The sequence below is a fragment of the Macadamia integrifolia genome, chromosome 5 (genome assembly GCF_013358625.1).
Source record: "Macadamia integrifolia cultivar HAES 741 chromosome 5, SCU_Mint_v3, whole genome shotgun sequence".
Classification (NCBI taxonomy): domain Eukaryota; kingdom Viridiplantae; phylum Streptophyta; class Magnoliopsida; order Proteales; family Proteaceae; genus Macadamia; species Macadamia integrifolia.
The window spans coordinates 14,559,861-14,579,587 of NC_056561.1; the positions used below are offsets into that span (position 1 = coordinate 14,559,861).

The 19,727-nt window shown below is 38.5% G+C and overlaps 1 protein-coding gene across 5 annotated transcripts in view; it reads right to left on the minus strand.

The window, feature by feature from the left end:
• Nucleotides 1-19,727, minus strand: part of LOC122078741 (lysine-specific demethylase JMJ25-like) — a 77,147-nt gene that overhangs the window by 13,490 nt on the left and 43,930 nt on the right. For 2 of the 5 annotated variants that reach the window (XM_042644848.1, XM_042644847.1), the window contains 4 exons: nt 13,032-13,361; nt 10,009-11,517; nt 7,115-7,187; nt 6,942-7,027 (listed from right to left, as the gene is read on the minus strand). In XM_042644848.1, the coding sequence (XP_042500782.1) occupies nt 6,942-7,027; nt 7,115-7,187; nt 10,009-11,517; nt 13,032-13,361 (1,998 nt within the window). Of the gene's footprint in view, nt 1-4,052; nt 4,711-4,787; nt 5,343-6,941; nt 7,028-7,114; nt 7,188-10,008; nt 11,518-13,031; nt 13,362-19,727 lie in introns of those variants that run through there. The other 3 variants (XM_042644849.1, XM_042644851.1, XM_042644850.1) reach the window with 3 other exon arrangements.

Consider the following 19,727-nt stretch of genomic DNA (forward strand, 5'->3'; position numbering starts at 1 on the left):
CCTGCCAGAAACTTCTGTTGCGACTTTGGTCTCAGTTTGACCCCTGGGGTATCCGGAGATGGCCATATGGTTAGTCCCCAAACTAGCACCCAAAGTGGTGCGGGAAGGTTTTTTTTTTTTTTTGGGGCGGGGGGGGGGGGGGGATTAAAAGATCCTGAAGTATTTCAACAAGTCGCCCTCGTTCTCTCCGTGTGCCATTTGGAATTGCATCAAACTTACCATAATGCAGATTTGTGCTCTCTTTTGCCCAGTGACCTATTCTAGGTTCTCTAAAGATGCTGCTTTAGTTTTGTTGCTTTGCAGTCATTGATCAAAATCACCATGGCTTTCCACCCCTATTATTAGAGATCGAATGCCCCCTGTTCCCGTATGTTCTCTCTCCAAGCTACTAGTCCAGCCAGAAAGCCAACTAGAAAAGCCTAGAAAAAGCAAGTCTCGTGTGCACTGATTTAAAATCAGCCAGTATTTGCCAAGAGCCCTAGGAGTTTCACTCATGGAAGGTAGCTTTAGCTTGCTTCCATTGGTAAATCATAACAGAAGGGTGGGTGAGCCCCGGTCATAGTTTGAAATCTCGTTGATATCTCAGAAATTTTGGACTTTTTTTTTTACCGAGTTGAATCAACCTGCGAAATAAAAACAATAAAAAGTTTTGATCGAAATTTAGGTATCTCGGCGAAATGTTACAACCCCATTATATTTAAACACCATCCCGTGAGGAGTCGAAATTTCAACTCCAACTCCGACGCGATTGTCTCGGCAAGATTTCGACTCCTCTTTGCTGTGAGTTACAAAATCAGTGCATTGCCAAGTTTTTTGCCACATCATCAAATCTACTCCATTCAAGATCACTCCAAGTTGAAGATCTACACATTTTCAAGCCTTATAAAGGTAAACCACTTTCCCCAAAAAACCTTTTTTTTTTTTTCAAATAGTAACATAAATCAATGTTGGTTAGGGCTAGATTTTTTAATATGTAGACACTAAAGACCGATCTATGACCTCATAAGTTTAAAAAAAAAAAAAAGTTCATAAATACTTTTTTTTGTTTAAAAAATACATTTTCCATCAACATAAAATTGAAAAAATGATGGTTAATATAGCTTTGATAAAACTCAATTATATATATGTTACTCATCATTAGCTGATCTACCACTCTATCAGATCGAAATTTTTTTCCCAGCCGGTAAAAAATTATTTTAATTTACGAAAAATATGATAAATATGTTAATAATTTAAAAAATTAAAAAATAAGGAAAAAAAATTCTGTTTTGACTTTAAAAATAAAAGAAAAATATGAGATAAATTTTAAAGTGTTTTGAAGCGTACATGATGCTTGTTATGTTTACCACATTTAATTTCGTTGTATTACGTCATTATATTATTTTTCAAAATTGATAAAAAAATATCAGTAGCTACCATATATTTGTAAGTTAACAATGACATTCCTTTTTTTTATGCATCAGTATTAGGGTGATATATAATGGCTGACAGAGGAGGCAACGAGAAAGGCGAGAGAAGAGGAAGCGAATGTGGGAGACATAATAGGAGTCGTGATAATAGAGAGATTGCATGGAAACACGGAGTACCAATTGATGGCGATAAAAGAAAAACAGAGTGCAACTACTGTCACAAGAAGTTTATGGGTGGTGGGGCCACAAGACTTGAGCAAAATTTTGTTGGAAATTGCTCAGATGTGGCTACATGCAATGAAGTGTTTGATCATATTGCTAAATCCATAGCTAAGGACATAAAAGGAGGGAATAAGAGGATAGCGGCGAAGGAAAAGGCAAGGATTGAATTTGAGGAGGCACTAAATGCTCCCATGCAGCGTTATGATGATGATAATAATTATGACAGTGATGACCCTATATATGTGCCTGATGATATACAGACTGAAGAAGAGACTAGAAATTGGTGGCGGGGCTAAGAGTTGAGCCGACAAAGTCTTCGTGAGGAGGCGGCTAGGCGTAGGTAGACTAGAGGAGTAGTTGGTCCATCTAGAGCAGGAGGTGGTGGATCTTCACAGCCACCTTTCCTGTTCAGGAGAACACAGAGTACAAGGACTGCCCCACCTCCGGTGATACCACCTCATGTGAACCTCGTTCTACAACAAGATCCTCGTAGGTACAGAGAGAAGGGCAGTAAGTAGCGTAAGATAAAGGGGATATGGACTAATATGAAGGCTTATGCTGGAGAGGTTGTATCTAAGTGGATGTTATACCATAGCATCCCAACAAACACCACTATAGGTCCCTATTACCAGCCGATGCTTGTTGTTGTTGTTGAGGCCAGACAAGGGATAAAGAGACCCACTGCATACGAGATGATGATTGTGCATTTGCCACAGAAGAAGAAAGAGTTGAAAGCATACATAGATGAATTAAAGGTTTTATGAAAGAGCTATGGGGTCAACATATTGTGTGATGGTTAGACAAGGCCCACGAGAAAGTCCATCAACTTTATGGTTTATTGTGATGGTAGAACAATTTTTTTGAAATCTGTTGATGCATCCAAGGAAACAAATGATGCAAAATAGATCTATAAGCTTTTGAAGGAGGTTGTGCAAGAAGTTGGGATAGAGAACATTGTTCAAATTGTGACGAACAACAGAAGCAACTATAAGAAGGCCGATCAAAAAATGATGAATAACAGCAGATTTCAACTCTTTTGAACTCCTTGTGCAGCATAGTGCATTGATCCGATGTTGAAGGACATGGGGAAACTCAAAATTGTGAAGATTGTAGTTGAGAGGGCAAGGCAAGTGAGCACATTTGTATATAATAATGGGTTTTAATTGAACCTATAAAGGGAGAAGTGCGGGGGGGGGGGGGAGGACTTGGTCAGGCCCGGTCTCACAAGATTTGTTAACAACTATGTTGCACTCAAGAGTTTTTGAGTTGAAGAAAGTCGGTCTTTGATCCATGTTTGCATCTGAGGAATGTTTTGGGTGGAGGGAAGAAGGATCACCTAGTGTTAGGGAGGCATAGGCAATAATTTCATCAGATGAGTTTTGTACACAACTGGGTAAAGTGGTGAAAATCTTATCACCAATAGTTAACATGTTGAAAATGGTGGATTTTGCTTTCAAGTCCATCTTGCCAAGGTTGTATGCTGCTGTGAAATGATGAATGAACATGTCTATGTCGCCAATCCACGTGGAAGTAAGAAATTTGTGAACATAATAGAACGTTGGGAGCGCCAGCTCAAGCATCCATTGCATAAGGCTGGTAAGCAAAGCTGAAGGCATTCTTTTATATGATATATAAATGCATTAATGTTAACATTGAGTCATTGGCAATAATATTTTTTGTCCAATTTTGGCATATTATTTAAACCCTAGGTATCAGTATAGCCATAGACTTGCATTGAATCCAAAGCTTCTGGAAGCAGTGAAGCAGGTGGTTGCCAAGTTGCAACCAAGGCTGTTTTATAAGCCACAGCCAATACTAATGTGATTTTTGTAGTACAAAAGGAATCTAAATTTCAATACAATGGCTGTTAACTATTACCCATTTGTAAATTTGTTATGGACAATAGAGGTATTGAGAATATATGTAGATATAATTAAAGACATGCATTAGGGGGTGGTGACTAGTATGAGAACCGTAGGAGGTCAAGGTAGTGAGTTTCTGATTAACAATGAGTTGCAGGATACACCACAACAAGTAGTTAGTACCACCAAACATATAAACCTTTGTAGTAGTGTTTTTCACTTGAAGCCATTTTTGTAACTGATCTGATCTACCCTTGGCAGTTAAGCATTGTACGTAGGGAGCCTAACAACTCTGATACCAATCGATAGTCCCAGTACTTCACTAAGAGGGGGCGTGAATCAGTGATCCTCAGAAACTCTTCCTTGCTATGGCTATTACTCAAGTAGCAAACAAACAGATTGGTTGGCACTGGCCATTATACCAACCACAAGCACACACTCGCATGCAACACCCCACCTCCCACACAGTAAAGTCTACCAAGTGCGCACACCCACTCTACAACAAACCAAACTCCCAATATACAATAGAGACAAATAAGACGAACCACAATACAGAGTCTTTACGTGATTCGGCCAGGGATCTTATGTCCCTAGAGCAATGCCCAATTCAAGGCTTCGTATATTGCTCAATACACTGCCACAGTTTCAGTCACTACAATGACCAAGGAGCATTAATTCCCATTACAATGATTCTTGCACATACAAGAAACCCAAAGGGCAACAACCCAACAAACTATCAAGTGCCCACTTGATAAAGATTACAATTATAATCAAGATTACAAACCCAACCCTCAATACATCAGTTACATAGAAATCCAGCAATCAACAGTCCTAGAACAAAATAAAAATGAGTTTACGAGATGTCATATTGTCGTGTAACCTTCATTGAGATAATCACAACCGATAAAAACATGCAGACAAGTTCTCCTATTGGAAGTACTTCAAAAGTAATTTCTTCCTGTTTCCTTCTTTCAAAACTTACTGCAGCTCCACCAAAAATGAAGACTCTTCAAAACCACAAATACAAATATATCTTCTTCCTTCTTCAGATCGCCATTAATACATACAGGAAGAACTCAAACAGGTGATGCAACAGCCAAGGATTTTATCTACTTTTTCTTGTTTGCTTTTTGCTCTTTCTTTCTCAATTTTCTTCTGCTCCTTCAAAGAGAACTCAGAAGCATGAATACAGCAGCAACCAACACATCTTTTCCTTCCTTCAAATCAACATCAAAGCACAAAGGAAGAACTCAATTAAGGAAACGCACCAACCAAGAATTCTGTATTCTTCATTTTCACCAACTTTCTTCTTGCTTATCCGCTCAAGACTCCAAAATAAAATCCATCAAAAATATTTTAGAGATAATTCATTTCAAAATTCAAAATTCTAACTTGGGCAACAAGAAATCAATATGGGAAAGGAAGTTTCCAATTCAGCTACCCAAAATTTTCCATACAAATGACTCTAGGAAACTTAAAGATGATAAAATTTTCTAACACTTTGACACCTCATCTTTGCTGTTGACACTTCCACCCACCCTACTGCTAAGATTTCTTTATCCTTCAACATCTTGCCTACTCATCGCTGATTCTGGAAGCTCATTTCATACAACTGCTGGTATATCTCAATATTCAATATCTCGCCTGGTCTGCTACTGCTCTGCACACCAATGGGAAAGCAGTCGCATCTCCCTCATTTGATATCAGAATGACAAAAGACGTGTACCAACCCAAAGAGGATTTGAAAAACTACAGATTTCCTGATTCAAGAAACTCCAGAATCTGCCATTAAGCCACCTCGAAATTCACTTTGAGATACGCCATATGCAAAAAAGGAATACTGGAAATTCTGCGCAACAGATAATGTTCAAGTCATATCTCTCTCATAAAAATTCTGCATTACCTGATTCCAAAGACAATGGAAAGAGGGCTTGAAGCGCTATAATTGTAATGCCCCGACCCCATTAACATTTGCACAATATTGTCCTTTTGGCCTATGGGCCTCAAAGCTTTAAAACGCGTTGTAAAGCCTTCAGTCCGATGGGCAAAAGAGGCCAATATTGTGCCAAAATTAATGGGGTTTGGGCGTTACAAATGGTTTCAAAGCGGACCACGACATTGTGTGGGGCCACAACAGGGATGATGTGCCTAAAGAGGAAGAGAATGTGATGCCCAAGAATACGACAAGTGTACCAAACCCGCCTAGGAAATTGGTGAAGTATTCCCACCAAGAATACGGCAAGTACCATGGGTTTGGGAGATCGATGAGGATGTACAAACTTTAGACCCACATCGGCTAGGGGGAGGTTATTGTGCTAGTTGATAACCTTTATCGTCCTTAACATAGCACAACACGTTTTAAAGACTTAGAGGCCCATGGGCCAAAGAAGACAATATTGTGCCAAGGTTAATAGGGCTGGGGCGTTACAACAATATTTGAGCTTTGAGATCCAACAGATTCGGCCTCTAAGATAGTCCAAAAAATTACACTAAGTTTCTGTCAGTGCAAAAACCAGTGATCCAAAATTGAATTACCTACATTATCTAGACCACTTCACCTTGAAACTTTCCACTATTTATTCACCTCATCATGCAAGCTTTCCAAATTCACATTTGTGAGTATGTGATGGTTCTCACAATAACAAGATGTTGCCAACAATGACAACTCTTCAATCATGCATAGATGTCACTGTTCTGACACTGACTGCTGCTGCAAGACACTATCTGCCTCATATGCACAACACAATACAAGGACGAGAAATGTTTACCCTATTAAGATAGAACACGATCATTGTCTATGAAGCAACACCAAGTACTACCTCAAATCAAAGAGGTTTAAGTCCATGTACAAAAGGTAACACCACATTTGGAGGATACCTACTGTGCTAAATCAAATTAATTTATATTGGTGACGACTAGTTCAATGGTGCATCCCCACACGTATATGAGTAAATGCTTTCTGATTTCATTACTACGGCATGAAAAAATAAGAAAAAATAGAATATACCTTTTATATGTAGAGTACAACCAAATATTTGCATTTTCTAATGATGCATGCCTCCAAGCCTAAACTGGAAATGATTCAGCATCCAAATCGTATAATTTATGGGGAACCCTCTGTCTGTCCATCTCATTTGCATGTTAAATTCATTTGTAAATATAAGCCCCTTGAACATCCTCGTATTGCACTTTTGCTCCCAAGTCCTAAAGGCCCTTCAAAATTCTTAATCCTAAAAGAAAAAATGGCCTAATAAAGTGGGTCCTTTTCCAAAATGGCATTACTATCGTCTTTAACTATTTGCTGTTCAATCAGAAAAACTAACCTTCCACATATCTTCATAATTATAATGTAAAGAGAGAACATAAACAATCATCTTTACAGTAAAAATTTTCACCAATAGCAAATAAGAGAAATTCTTCAAAATAGCAAATAAAAATATGAACATACCTTGAGATTTCTAACTTGATGAGGACATCCTGCTGGAATAAATACAGCTTCTCCAAGTTTTTGAACAAATGTCCATGGTTCAATTCCTATAAAGAGAACTCAGGTATCTGAGTATGAAAAAGATGGTAAATAACATCTAGGATGAACAAGTTCCAATGAGTTATAAAACAAACCAAATTCCTCTTTGAGCTTCCTTTTATGCTCTATGGTCAAATAGAAACTCTGGTCATGAATGGGGTGAAAAACCTGTATCAAAAAATTACTTAAAAAATGTAATAAATTGGTTGACAAGGATAAACAGTTATGATGCTCAAATATTTATGAATCGATAATTGTGGACAGATTTTGATGCATATAAATTACAAAAGTGGGCTTACTCTAATGGAAATAAGACCTATGCTTGGTTGCATGTGTTCGGTCGTTTGTCCAAGGGCGTTCGTTGTAATAGGTCACTCAATTGGTTAGAATATGGGTAGGAGTTAGGAATCCAAAATTTAACAGTTAGTTAAGTTGGGGTCACAGTTTTGTTTTCTTATAAATTATATTATTATTTTTATATTATCATAACTGGTATTAGATGAGATTTTAGATTTTCAACCTATCTCAAATTCTTAGTGCAAACTTTCAGTAAAAATGTCTCTGTCTCCATTAATTTCTTTTGGATAACGACATAAGGTTATCTGTATCAGTCCTTATGCTATCCTGTTTGGTATAGCTTACACTATACATAGATGCAAAGGCTGCCTATGTGATGCAGAAGCATTTTGATTGATCGACCCAAACTTGTTTGACAGCACGGACCAAGAACTGGATCCAAGTTTGGTAGTTGATCAGTAGGTATTTAGAATATTTAATTCATTTGTCAAAGATATGTAATCTTCTACTTTGGGTTATTTTGGTAGCTATTGGACAAGTAGAAATTTCCAATTTTAGTTATTATTCTAGGATTTATGAAACAATTAGGAGTTTCTATTTCAGTTTTAGATTTTAATTAGAAAAATTTTTATTGCGGTTTAATATCAATTGGCATGTAAGTATGTAACACAAGTTATTGGGCAGATATTGAAGAATGAATTGATTTTTCTGTGCCTGATGGGTACTTGCAAGGTCGTGTGACCTCTTATTCCTCCACCCCACCGTTCTTCCTTGAGCGAATCATCTCCTCTATCATTCTTATTCTTGTGCAATCCCTTTCCCCCTCTTCTTGTATTCTTCTTTTCTTCTGTGTTCTTTCTTTATTTCTCTTCATGTAATTTCTTTACTGAAATGCCCTTGCTGGGCAGTACTACTTGGTAGAGCAGAAAGCTTACCGTACCTTCAAGTTGCCTGAGCCTGAGATTGTGGGTGAAGGTTGCTCTTCCCTAGATGACCCAAACCCCCAAAAACCCTGGTTCCAAAACTTCCTCTCATCACAGGATCAAAACTCAGTTGCAAGCCAGGGCATAACATCACAGTAAGGCTCAGTTTCAGAACTCTGAAACTCTTGATTTGTTGGCCGTTTAGGAGAACCATCACTCACCCTTGAAAGAGCATTAAGTTACGATTCTCCAGCCCAAATCTAGGTCGATCGGAAGTCCTGCAAGGAAGTTATCTCGTCTTGACTCCAACCAGTTCTCCGCTAGTTTTGTTCTTTGCAAGGAGGAAGACAGCCTCACGTCACTCTTCCCCTCTTTGATATAATTACTCCTCTTCACTTGTTTCCCCTAAATTATTTACTCTAGCTTGTCCATGCTTCACCAACCCTTCCAAATTTGTCCCTTTACAATAAATCTTATTCTCCATTATATCCATTTCTATTGAGTGACCCAAGAGTAACTAAAGAATTCTGTTGATTACCAAGCTGCCACCTATATTGAAATCTTTGGTCCATTTACGGAATTGCCATGATTAACTTCAATTGAGCTACTCATTAGTTGGGTGGGCTCGTAAGCGAACTGAACAGGGTTTTCGAACCTCAGATCCGCAACACAATGGCTACCCAACAATTTGGAGTAATACATCAGTTCAGTTTTCTGATACCTTGATTCTATGGAATCAGTAGTTTCTGCTCTGGATTCATTAGTGTGTAGGGTGGATTCCAGTAAAGGAGCTAAGGTGGATTCCCAAGTAGACTGCCCTATTTGTCCCCTCTATCTTTCTGTTCTACTTATCTTATTCAAAGAGGTCAGAGCTACCATTCTGTCTAACATTTTATGCTGTTTCTGTTTAATCACATTGTTGATCGGATTAACTTCAAATTTGGTACACCAATTTCTGTCACATGGCCCTCTGCAATTCTGTTCTCAGACCTGAGTTATGTAAATCAACTGGTACATAGTAGATCCTTCCGTTTTGCTATCTAATTCAGCTACCCGATTCTGCATGCCGAATCTGTTACGGAATAGAGCCAACGATTAGAGTTTGGGCAAGTTCCAACTTTTGTCTTAATTTATCAATTTTTCCCTAGTTTCATTTATCTGTCCTATGATTCTGCTATACAAGCCTGCATAAGGCAGGATCTTGTTCCGTTTTCTGAGATACTCTGCAGAATTGTTCCACAGGTTCTAACCAGCACTCAACTAGAATTCTGGGTTGTTCTAATAATTCTAGCTTGTTATCTAATATTCCACCTTTTAATTGTTCTTTTTACCCCAATTGTGATCCAGTTCAGCCTAAATACCTACTGGAATTCACTGGTTCAATTTCAGACTTCATTAGATTTTTCTTATTCACATTTTTTCTAATAAGATCAAGTGCATCAGTGGCATAGTTCTAAATCAAGGTCAAACAATAGTTTAAATTGAAAATGTTACTGGTTTCAACGATATTTCATACATTTCAGTAGTTTTGATCAGTTTCAACCAATTTTGACCAGATTTGAGTCTTTTGACCAGCCCATGACATATCATTTTTTTCCTTCAAAGTACCTGGTTTCGACCAGGTTTCGCAGTTTTTAACCCTTATCTATGTTTCGAGCTGGGTCGAAACCAGCCTCAAGATCAAAATTCCAATCGTTGATCAGTGGTTATTACCAATAACACATACATGAAATTCCCAAACTGAGAGTTTATAGCAAATCCACCATTACCTGCTCTACAGGAATACAATGGATGTGTCTGAATTCCCTACTGTGCTTCCTAAGATAAGCCTCTAGCTTAGGAACGTCTTGCCTGCGGAAAATGTCCCAAAGAGCACCCCCTTCTGCAGGTTCAGGCCCTTCCTTGATTCCAGTGACAGCATGAGGTGTTGCTCTTCCATCATAAGTTCCCATATTGACATCAGCATTAATTTCAGCGTCAGCTTTGGATCCAGAAGGCTCAATCTTTACCTTTGGTACATCAATTAAAGGTGCTGCATCATTTAAACCCTTTGTTTCAGATAAATATGCATCACCTTCTTCTTGTGTCCTGCTCCTTTTACATTCTTCATTAGCTCGAGTTTCCCCTCCATTCTGATATTCTCTCAAAATAATCTCAGTTTCCGGTTTCCTTAACTTATTACGCAAGTGAGAATGTGATTTTCCCCCCTTCCTCTTTCTACCCTGGAAACCTGTAGGCCTCTCCATGCTCTTACTGGTCTCCTTTGCAACATTACTGTCCACTTTCTCTTCCAATGGCAAACCAGAAACCACATTTTCTCCATCTGCATTTTCCATGCTCTTTCTGGTATCCTCTGCAACAGTACTGTCCACTTTCTCTTCGAATGGCAAACCAGAAACCAAGTTTTCTCCATCCACAAAATTATTCCCTCCATTCTGTTTCATTGTAAAAGCAGATGAACGAGAATCTCTATCTCTATCTCCATGTAACACGGTACCATTAAGTTCTACCATCTCTTCATTTTTTCCTGCTGAAGCGCAACTATTCACTTTCACCTGCTCTTCAATCCCAGTTTGTTCATCATCCATTTCAGATTTGACATTCACAATTCCATATTTATCTTTCTCATAAACTCCAAGATTCCGAAAATCAATTTTTGGCTTTACATCATTGCCATCAACATACTCATTCTGAAGATCTAGGTTGTCACCACGCAGGTCAATAGTTCCAGGCAGCATTTGACACACGTCAGGTTTTAGCGGAGTAATGCATCTCTCTTCAAACCGCCCTCCCTTGGACAAATGTGGACCATTCAAGCTACTACAGCCATTTTGTCCATCATTTGAATTATCCACTTCATTATCTATTTGAGCTTGGTTGATGTAGGCCTGTGCATTTGCAATACTGCCAAGGTTATTTTCTTGTTCTCCATCTGCAACATTGGACATCTCAGCATGAACTTCAACACTAAGGGATGAAAGACTTCCATCATTAAGGCAACCATTGGGTTGTTCATTACCTCCAGGCATTGAGCAGGTACTATCTTTTGTTGTCGAAATCTCAGACAGGGTTGCTGTAGTAGAAACTCCACTTGAATTATGATCAGCTAGTTCTGGAACAATTGACTGAAGCTTCTCCTCAACTTTTTGGTGTTTTGGGTGTTTTTCACCAAATATTTCTATTTGATCCTGAGCCTGGTGCTTCTTTTTCAAATTTTCAATCTCAACAAGCTGCTGGTCACTCAGGACCACATCAGCAGTATGTGTCAAAACATTCACCTGAGTAGAGAACACAACTGACATTAAAAAGATTCATCCACATTAAGAACCTCTCTAAAGTTCACAAACGAGATCATTATCCAAAAAAAGTAATTGCAATTATTCAATAAACAATTAAATTGATAGAGAGAAAAGAAAAAAATAAAAACCAAATATTAGGGAAAACTTCCAGAAAAACCCCTTATTAAAAATAGAATATTAATGTACCAAATTTTAGAGCATATAATGAATATTTCAATTTCATAGTTGAGTTATTGAATGTTGGAGTTAAGCCTCCATAATATCTGGTTCACTTCCAGATTTCCTCCTGTGTTTCCAGTAAAATGTCTCTCCATGGTGCGGATCATAGCATAGGTTCATTACCACAGTATCAGTTATTTATATCGATCGCCTGTCCTCCCTTTTTCTGATAAAATGGATACCAAGGATCATAGTTGCCATGGCGACGAGGTAAATCAACACAGTGGCTGGGTGCATAGGCTCTCACCTAGGCAATGCTTCATTGTACAAGGCAGTACCACAGGAAACAGGCCCAGAAGCTTATATGAAATGTAAAGGGCTCAATTTACTTAGTTTTTAAAAAAAGAAAATGGGGTTACAACTATAAGTAGAAATCAATTTTTAACCTGTCAGATAAAAAATTAGAAGGATGCCTACTTGTAAATAATAGATTTTGTAAGCTGATGGGTTTAGCCCTTTAGGGCTTTGGCAGAGGAGAAAACCGAGTTCAGCGACCTAGTCTTCTACTTCCTGACGCCGTATGAAGAAAAGATGTAGTCATAGAACGTCGGATGACACCTGAGCAGGTACACCCCTGTTTTAAACCCCTTCTTTTCTCTGGGGTTTCGGTTGTATTGGTGACTCATTCAAAATAAGCTGGATGCTTAGAATTTAATTAACCAGTAGAGTGCAAGGGTAGTTGGGCACCTCTTTCCCTAAACAGCCTCCAAGGCTTACACAATTCTGGCCCAATTTTTTTTTCTTTTTTTCTTTTTTTCTTTTTTTGAGTTAGGCTGCCTTAATGGTAAAGCAACCGAACGTCTTGGCCTTCCCCAACCTCCTAGGCAACACCTTGACAACTATGCCAAGGATCCACCAAGCCATCTGACGACCACCAAAGAGGAGGCGGGAAGAAGAAAGGTACATAGAAACAGGATGAGCATCACACACATGTCAAAATGAGTGTGAAAAGACTTGCAGCTAAATCAGCACAACCGAGGAGATCCAAAAACCAAGAATCAACAAGTCAAATTCTTCAAAAACTAATTAATTTGTTGGCTTTCTGTCCGACTTATCCCGTTTCTTTATCCTGGCCATACAATCAGAATGGTTGATGAGATGATCAAGATCACCCAATGGCACTAACTTTGCCTCACAAGTTTACCTAGGTGGGAAATAAACTAAGATGGGCCTGAGGGATAATAAAGAAAAAACAATCACTTCCTGCTATCAGATACGTATGCACGTTCTACACCAGAAATAAGACATCAGAAATAAAGAGAAACCAAGCATACCGCATCAGACATGTCACAATGAAGCTTGGTAACCGAGTCTCCACGGCCCAACTCTTCAGGAAATCCATAAGCAATATATGACTTTGGCCCAAGGTCTGGTTTCAAGCACTTCTTGGGCAATTTTACAGCAAGATTAAGAATACCAGAGTCGGGATGGGTGTATTCTTGAAATGGCAAAGCACTGATAAATTCTGCACCATGCCTTGGTAACCGCTTCTCAAAAAAATCTGATGGGGGCCAGTCTTTCAGTTTTAAAATTGTAGGCCACTTATTATCATAGCTTCGACCCTCTGAGTATCCCTTGAAAAACTGGTGAATATTGACTTCAAACTGCATATTGCCATAAAATATTAATTAGTGGCATGAAAAGAGAGGTTGGAACTCTTACATTTAAAACTAACAAAGACAAGTATATCCTTAAAATTTGGACAGGTTAACCCCATGTCAAACACATCTCCACAGCCAACAACATTATTCAAATGTAAACTAATATCAATCAAGCACAACACCAAAACTGCTAAATGACATAATGTTTACAATAGCTCTCAAGTCGGCTAATCTTTTCAGATAACAACCTTATTGATACAAGAAAAATAGTACTTATTTAGGTTATTTATATACATAATGTCTACATTGAATACAGATGTGGGTAGAATGTACAGTATATTTATACTCCAGGTTCAAGATTTTGGTTTCGACTAGGATTTCGACCCTATTCCATTCAGGAAACTCATTGAGTCTACCTTTCAGTAACGCAAAATGTTAGGTAGTAAATTCAAAATGTTTCTACTCTATTTCCTTCCCTTCCCATTATTTCCCATGCAACCAGATAGAGCCTTAGGGGAATCAGAAAAATAAAAGGGAGTGGATCCCAATAAAGTTGCGAGATGGTTTGCCTTTGTAGGGAAGTGGTTAACACATGGGAAATATCTTATAGAGAAATACCCCTTGAGCAGATCATGGTTGAAAGACGAAGAAAGACAGAGATTGCGGTTGGTCTTGACTCAACTTTGAACCACTTTATAGTCCCAGTTCAAGCCAGATCCTGCATATGCGTATATGTTCTCTAAAAGATCTAATATAGGACTAGATCTGACAAACCAAACTAGACCCAAACTGCAGGAAAGTTTAAACCAAAGAACAACCACATAACCTCCACAATAATCCACAGCAGACTAATATTAAACTGATATAACAGGGTAGAATTCCGACAGTTGAAATCAACAGTTGCAGGAACACTATAATGAACAAACAGCCAAGGAAATACTGTCGCAATCCACCAACTTAAGAGGCCAAACACTAGATTATATAGTCAACAGCTTTCAGCAAAACAAAATAGAAACCAGAATTCAAATCTGGGCAGAATTCATAATCGGCCAGAACTGAAGAAAATCCCATAACAAACAAACCCACGGTCTGATCAGCACCAAATTCGGATTGAGTTCCCTTCTGGGTCAAGCTAACACTCAACCAAAATCATAGGGCCATCCGATGGCCAGAACTCCCAAAACATAATAAGGCAGTAGTGTTTAAAACAGAGAACTTCAACCCAAAAAATCTGTAGACAGATTAGAACCTTACCTGAGTGGCTGAATGAAAGTAAGAACAATAAGAAAACAAGAAATATGAAGATCCACCCGAACTTCTCGCCGCAAAGTGTCGACTGGATCAAACACCAGCCCCATTGTTCTTGATCAAACACAAGAAGCATCTCAGCAGAGATATTGCAACAGCAGCAGCAAAGTTTTTGTTGTTCTTAAAATCGTGAGCTTAATGGGAGCTCTCTCCTTTATTTATAATAATGATGGGGTAATTACAAGAAATAGAAACTACTTTTAGTTTCAAAAACTGAAATAGGAAACTAAATAAACACAAGTCTAGTTACTACAATTAAAAATAGAAACTAGGAAATAAGAAATTAGAAACTAACTAGGAACTGAAATTAGAAACTAATTACGTACTGAAATTAGAAACTAAATAATCCCATCTAAAAAGGAAAATAATGAACAAACTAGTAATCCCGTACTCAATCTTAGAGCCCCTCTTTTAGACTCATAAGAGTGGCCCAATACACTCCAAACCACATGGACTGAAGGCCCAACACATATACAACCCAACCCTAGGCTTATTCCTAATAAAACAAGCATAGTTTGGTAATTAATCTGCATCAAGATCTAGTGGGCCCCTCTTGGAAGATCATGCGTGGATCTTAGAATATCTTGCTGGAATACTATTTGGATTAAGAAGAGAATGGGAGAGATCTCCGGAAACAACAATATGTCTGTTCCTTGGGGAGTTAATACAAAACTTAGAGATCTCAGAGATGGACTACCAAATCTACGAAGAGAACTAGATTTGGAAGTCCATTTCCTTACGTTTCTTTCCATCCCAATCTTATTGATGGCAGCATTGAAGGCGAGCTTTCCCACAACATCACAAACAATAGAACCGACAAATGACATATCCACCCACATTCATTCCCTGTGAAAAAGGGAGGATTCTATGATTTCTTGGCCTACATTTGGCAAGAACTACTTTCCAAATAGAAAGGGCAATCAAAAAATAGATGATCCACGTCTTCAAGGGCACTCCAGCATAGGCAGCAGAATGGAGAGACAGCGATCTGGCGATCGATAAGAAAGGACTAAGAAAAGGAGAAAGCCCTCCAAATAGTGAAGCAACGATGAGTGATGTCATGTTTGAACCAAACAAGCTTCTGCCAAGGAACAAGAGGGCCACAAGTCCGAATGAAATCCCAAGCACCCAAAGAACTAAACAGACCTAAAGAGGAAGAGGACCAAGCAATGGAGTCACCTCTACCCAAAGGTCTTCTAACAAAATGGGGTAAAGCATTCCACGCACCGTTCAGGATCAGGGAAGAGGAAGCCAGCAGGGACCAATTACCAGAACTAAGAATATCAGCAACCATCAAATTCTTAGGAAGGCCTGATCCATATATAGTTCTTACACTAACCCAATTCTGGAGGATTCCATAGGATGCCAATGATAAAGCCAAAGAGATATGATAGGCCATTAGCAATGAGATCGTGAATGGACTCTAGAACTGTAGGCCTGAGAGAATAATCTGATGTCAGACCCAGGAGGGGTCAGAAGGAACAGGATCAGTCCATATAAAATCTAAATGAACAAGCCCAAACCAGATCCAATCAACCTAAATACTTTTCTCCTAGGTTGCAACCTTCCAAATCAACTTAACGATACCAGCCAAGGTTCAAAATAACAGGTTTCGACTTGAACTGGACCCTTGAAGAGACCAAAATTTCAGAATTCCGGGAAATTTTGAGGAAACGAGGGAAATTTTTCAGGTTTGATGGAAACTTTGTTTTCGACACCCAAAATGTGTTTTTTTTTATTTCTGCCTAATTTTTTGTGTACGTCCTATTTTAGACATTTCTCACATTCACATAATTAGTTTCATGGGAAAAACACCTCATGTCATACTTGTGTTGACCAAAGTTTGCTAATGTACGGTTGAGTTGTTAACTGAAACTATACTACATAAGTACATATATAAGTTACTAAAAATGTAAAATACATTATTAAAAGTTTAAAACAAACAAAACATAATGTAAACGATCCAAAATAAATAATAATATTATATAATTGTGAGTTGTCTCTCAAGTCTCATCAGTCAACAGACTCAACACTCGAAACTCCAACTCAACACTCAATTCCAAGTAGAGTGTCGAGGAATTGACATGCAAGAGAAAAATTGGACACCATGAACGCGTAGATTGGGTCATTCTAACCAACAGATAAAAAATTTACATCATTCTACTCTATTTCCAATTATATTGTATAAAAAAATAAGTTTTGGGGAAGATGGGACTTACCTTTTTTGTCCAAGCTCCCTTTCTTGGGTAGATTTGCCATGAATGTACAAAATCCAAGCTTAGAATGAAGATTTGATGGCATAAGGGCAAAATCTTGAGTATTTTCGAAGTTTCCCACTTCATAGAGAAGACGACATATGGGCAGAGGGTCGAAATTTTGAAATAAAAAGGCTTGGTTTAAGAAGGTTTCCCTATTGGTCCACTCGAAATTTCGCACATTTCGATCGAAATGTGAGAATTTTGGTCGATACCTGTCGAAACCAATGACTTTTAAAAAGTCACATGTTATTTGGTATCAGATTCCAGGGATACCGTCGAAATGTGGGAAATTACCAGCTGAATTCACCTCTTTTACGCATTTCTAAGCCAAACCACCCTCCTCCATAGGGAGGAACGCAATAGTCCAACTAATGAGATGAAGAAATCTAGAGGAATCTTTACCTTTCCAAAGAAGACATAAGAGGCTCCAGAATCTTGATAGTAGACTATACGGCTAAACCATAAATGCTTGACTATTAAATATAAAAAGACTGAAGCACATATATGATAAGGACAAAACGCCCCAAAAAGGAGAGAAGCTTGCATTTCCATAATTGAAACCTTTTCTTGGAATCAAAGCTAAATCTAGATACTTGCCTGGAAGATGACAAATAGAGAAACTCGTCTTTTCAATCAAAGAAGCTTCCATAGAATCCAAAACCCCAGCCCGAAAAAGAATAGAACAAGATTAATCCAGAGACCCGAGAGGGCTTCAAAGGACTACAAGAAGGGCAGGATGGTCTCGAAGGAACCAATGACAGCTTCGGAGAAAAACATGAGATCATCCACAAAATCTAAATTAGAAAAAAGATTGATAGTCTTACACTTTGGGATGGGAGAAATTGTTGATTCGTAAAACATTGAATGCCTCTGGAAAGCACTTCAAGGAGCAAAGTGTATACATATGGGAAAGGGGCATCTCTGCCTGATACCCACATTAAAACCAAAATAACCAATCGGACTACCATTGACCAAAACAAAGAAGCTTGGAGATGAGATACAACAATAAACCCAATGAACAAAGGCCAAGCGGAATCCCATTTTAAGCATAACCTGAGAGATATAATCCCGCCTCAAAGAGTCAAAAGCTTTGTGACTATCAATCATCATAAGAGCAATAGGTTGATGAGATTTTCTGTCGAATTCCCTAACAATCTCATTAAAAAGAAGAACATTATCCGAAAAATACATCTACCAAGGAGGAAAGCAGATTGATTGTCACTAACAAGCAAATCAACCACTGCCTTGAGTCTGATGGCAAGTACCTTGGCAATAAACTTATAAAGAAGGTTACATAGAGCAACGGATCTAAAATCAGTCATGGAAGAACCACCATCCTTCTTGGAAATCAAGCAAAGAAAGGTATGGTTAATACATTTGATCTGGCTGGGGTTGAAGAAGAAACTCTGGATAGCCTTGATAAGATCATTTTTTGTAATATCCTAAGAGGCTAAATAAAAACTCAAACTAAAGCCATCCATACCAGGAGCTCTGTTAGCCTTGAGAGAATGCACAGCACCAATAATTTCCTAGGAGGGAACAACACTGAGGTTGTTGAGCAAGTTCCCAGGAATGAAATTATTCAAAAGGCCCTTAAACTAATTGACTGCTTCAAATTTTATGGCATCCACATGATGAAGAGAGGAACCATCTAAATCCACAAACATAGGAAAGGAGTTGACATTGATTCTCAACTTCATAGATCTGTGGAAATAAGCCGAATTAAAGTCCTCAAGCTGAAGCCACATGATTCTTGATTTTTGGCAAACAAAACTTTCTTCATGAGCAAGAGGAGAGCCAAGAAGACCGCCTTTTGTTCTTCACCAAGGGAAAAATTCTAGGAATCAATTTAAAGCCTCAACTGAATATCTGATAACTTTCCTTTAAAATCTGTAACCTGAAAGGAGATATTCCTAGGGTTTCAAATTTTAAGGGCACATTTACCATTCCGGAGCTTTCTAGCAAAGGCAATGAGGGGAGAGGATAAAATATGGATTGGCTTATCCCGGGCCACTTTTACAGTGGGAAGAGAGGAGGGGTGAGAAGACCAAATATCAAAATATTTGAAAGGTTTTGGACCAAAAGAGGTATAAGGCTTAACATGCAAAGATATAGGGGAGTGGTCAGAAATACCAGGAGGCTCCAAAGAGAAATGGGACAACGGAAGGAAGAGAGCCAAGCTTCATTCACAAGAACTCTATCAAGCTCACAAGAAATCCAAGCCCACAAGAAATCCAAGCCTCACCACTCCTTTTATTGCTCCACATGAACATAATATTGGACCTTAAATCATTAACACCGCACTCACTAAAAACCTCAACAAAATCATTACAGTTGATTCTTAGTTATTCAGTTATAGCAATTAAGTCAATAAGTTTCTATGTCCTGTAACAGCCAAATTAGTAAGTAATTATTTCTTGAAATAGCAAAGAATCTATTTTTATTTTCTTTCCTAGAGACTAAGCAATCTCCATGCATAGAGAGTTTCTTTTTGGTAGTAGACCACTTCAATATTAAAAATAAGAGTAGGGGAATTGATGTAGATGGGTCGAGTCACCCAAAGAACCAGCCCATGTTGGGCCAAAATTGGGCCAACTTTGCAGCCAAGCTCCAGCCCTCAAGGGGCCATCGAACCTGTCCTTTTTCAGCCTCTAGGAATTCCCTGTTAGCACCATCGAACCAGCTGTCCAGCATCCCATATTACAGATTTAGTTTCCATTCTTGGAACTTGAGTGCAGCAGGCAAACAGCAAACTCCTCCCTTGGTGGCATCCTTTCTCAGCAAGTTTGATCTCAAAAGAATC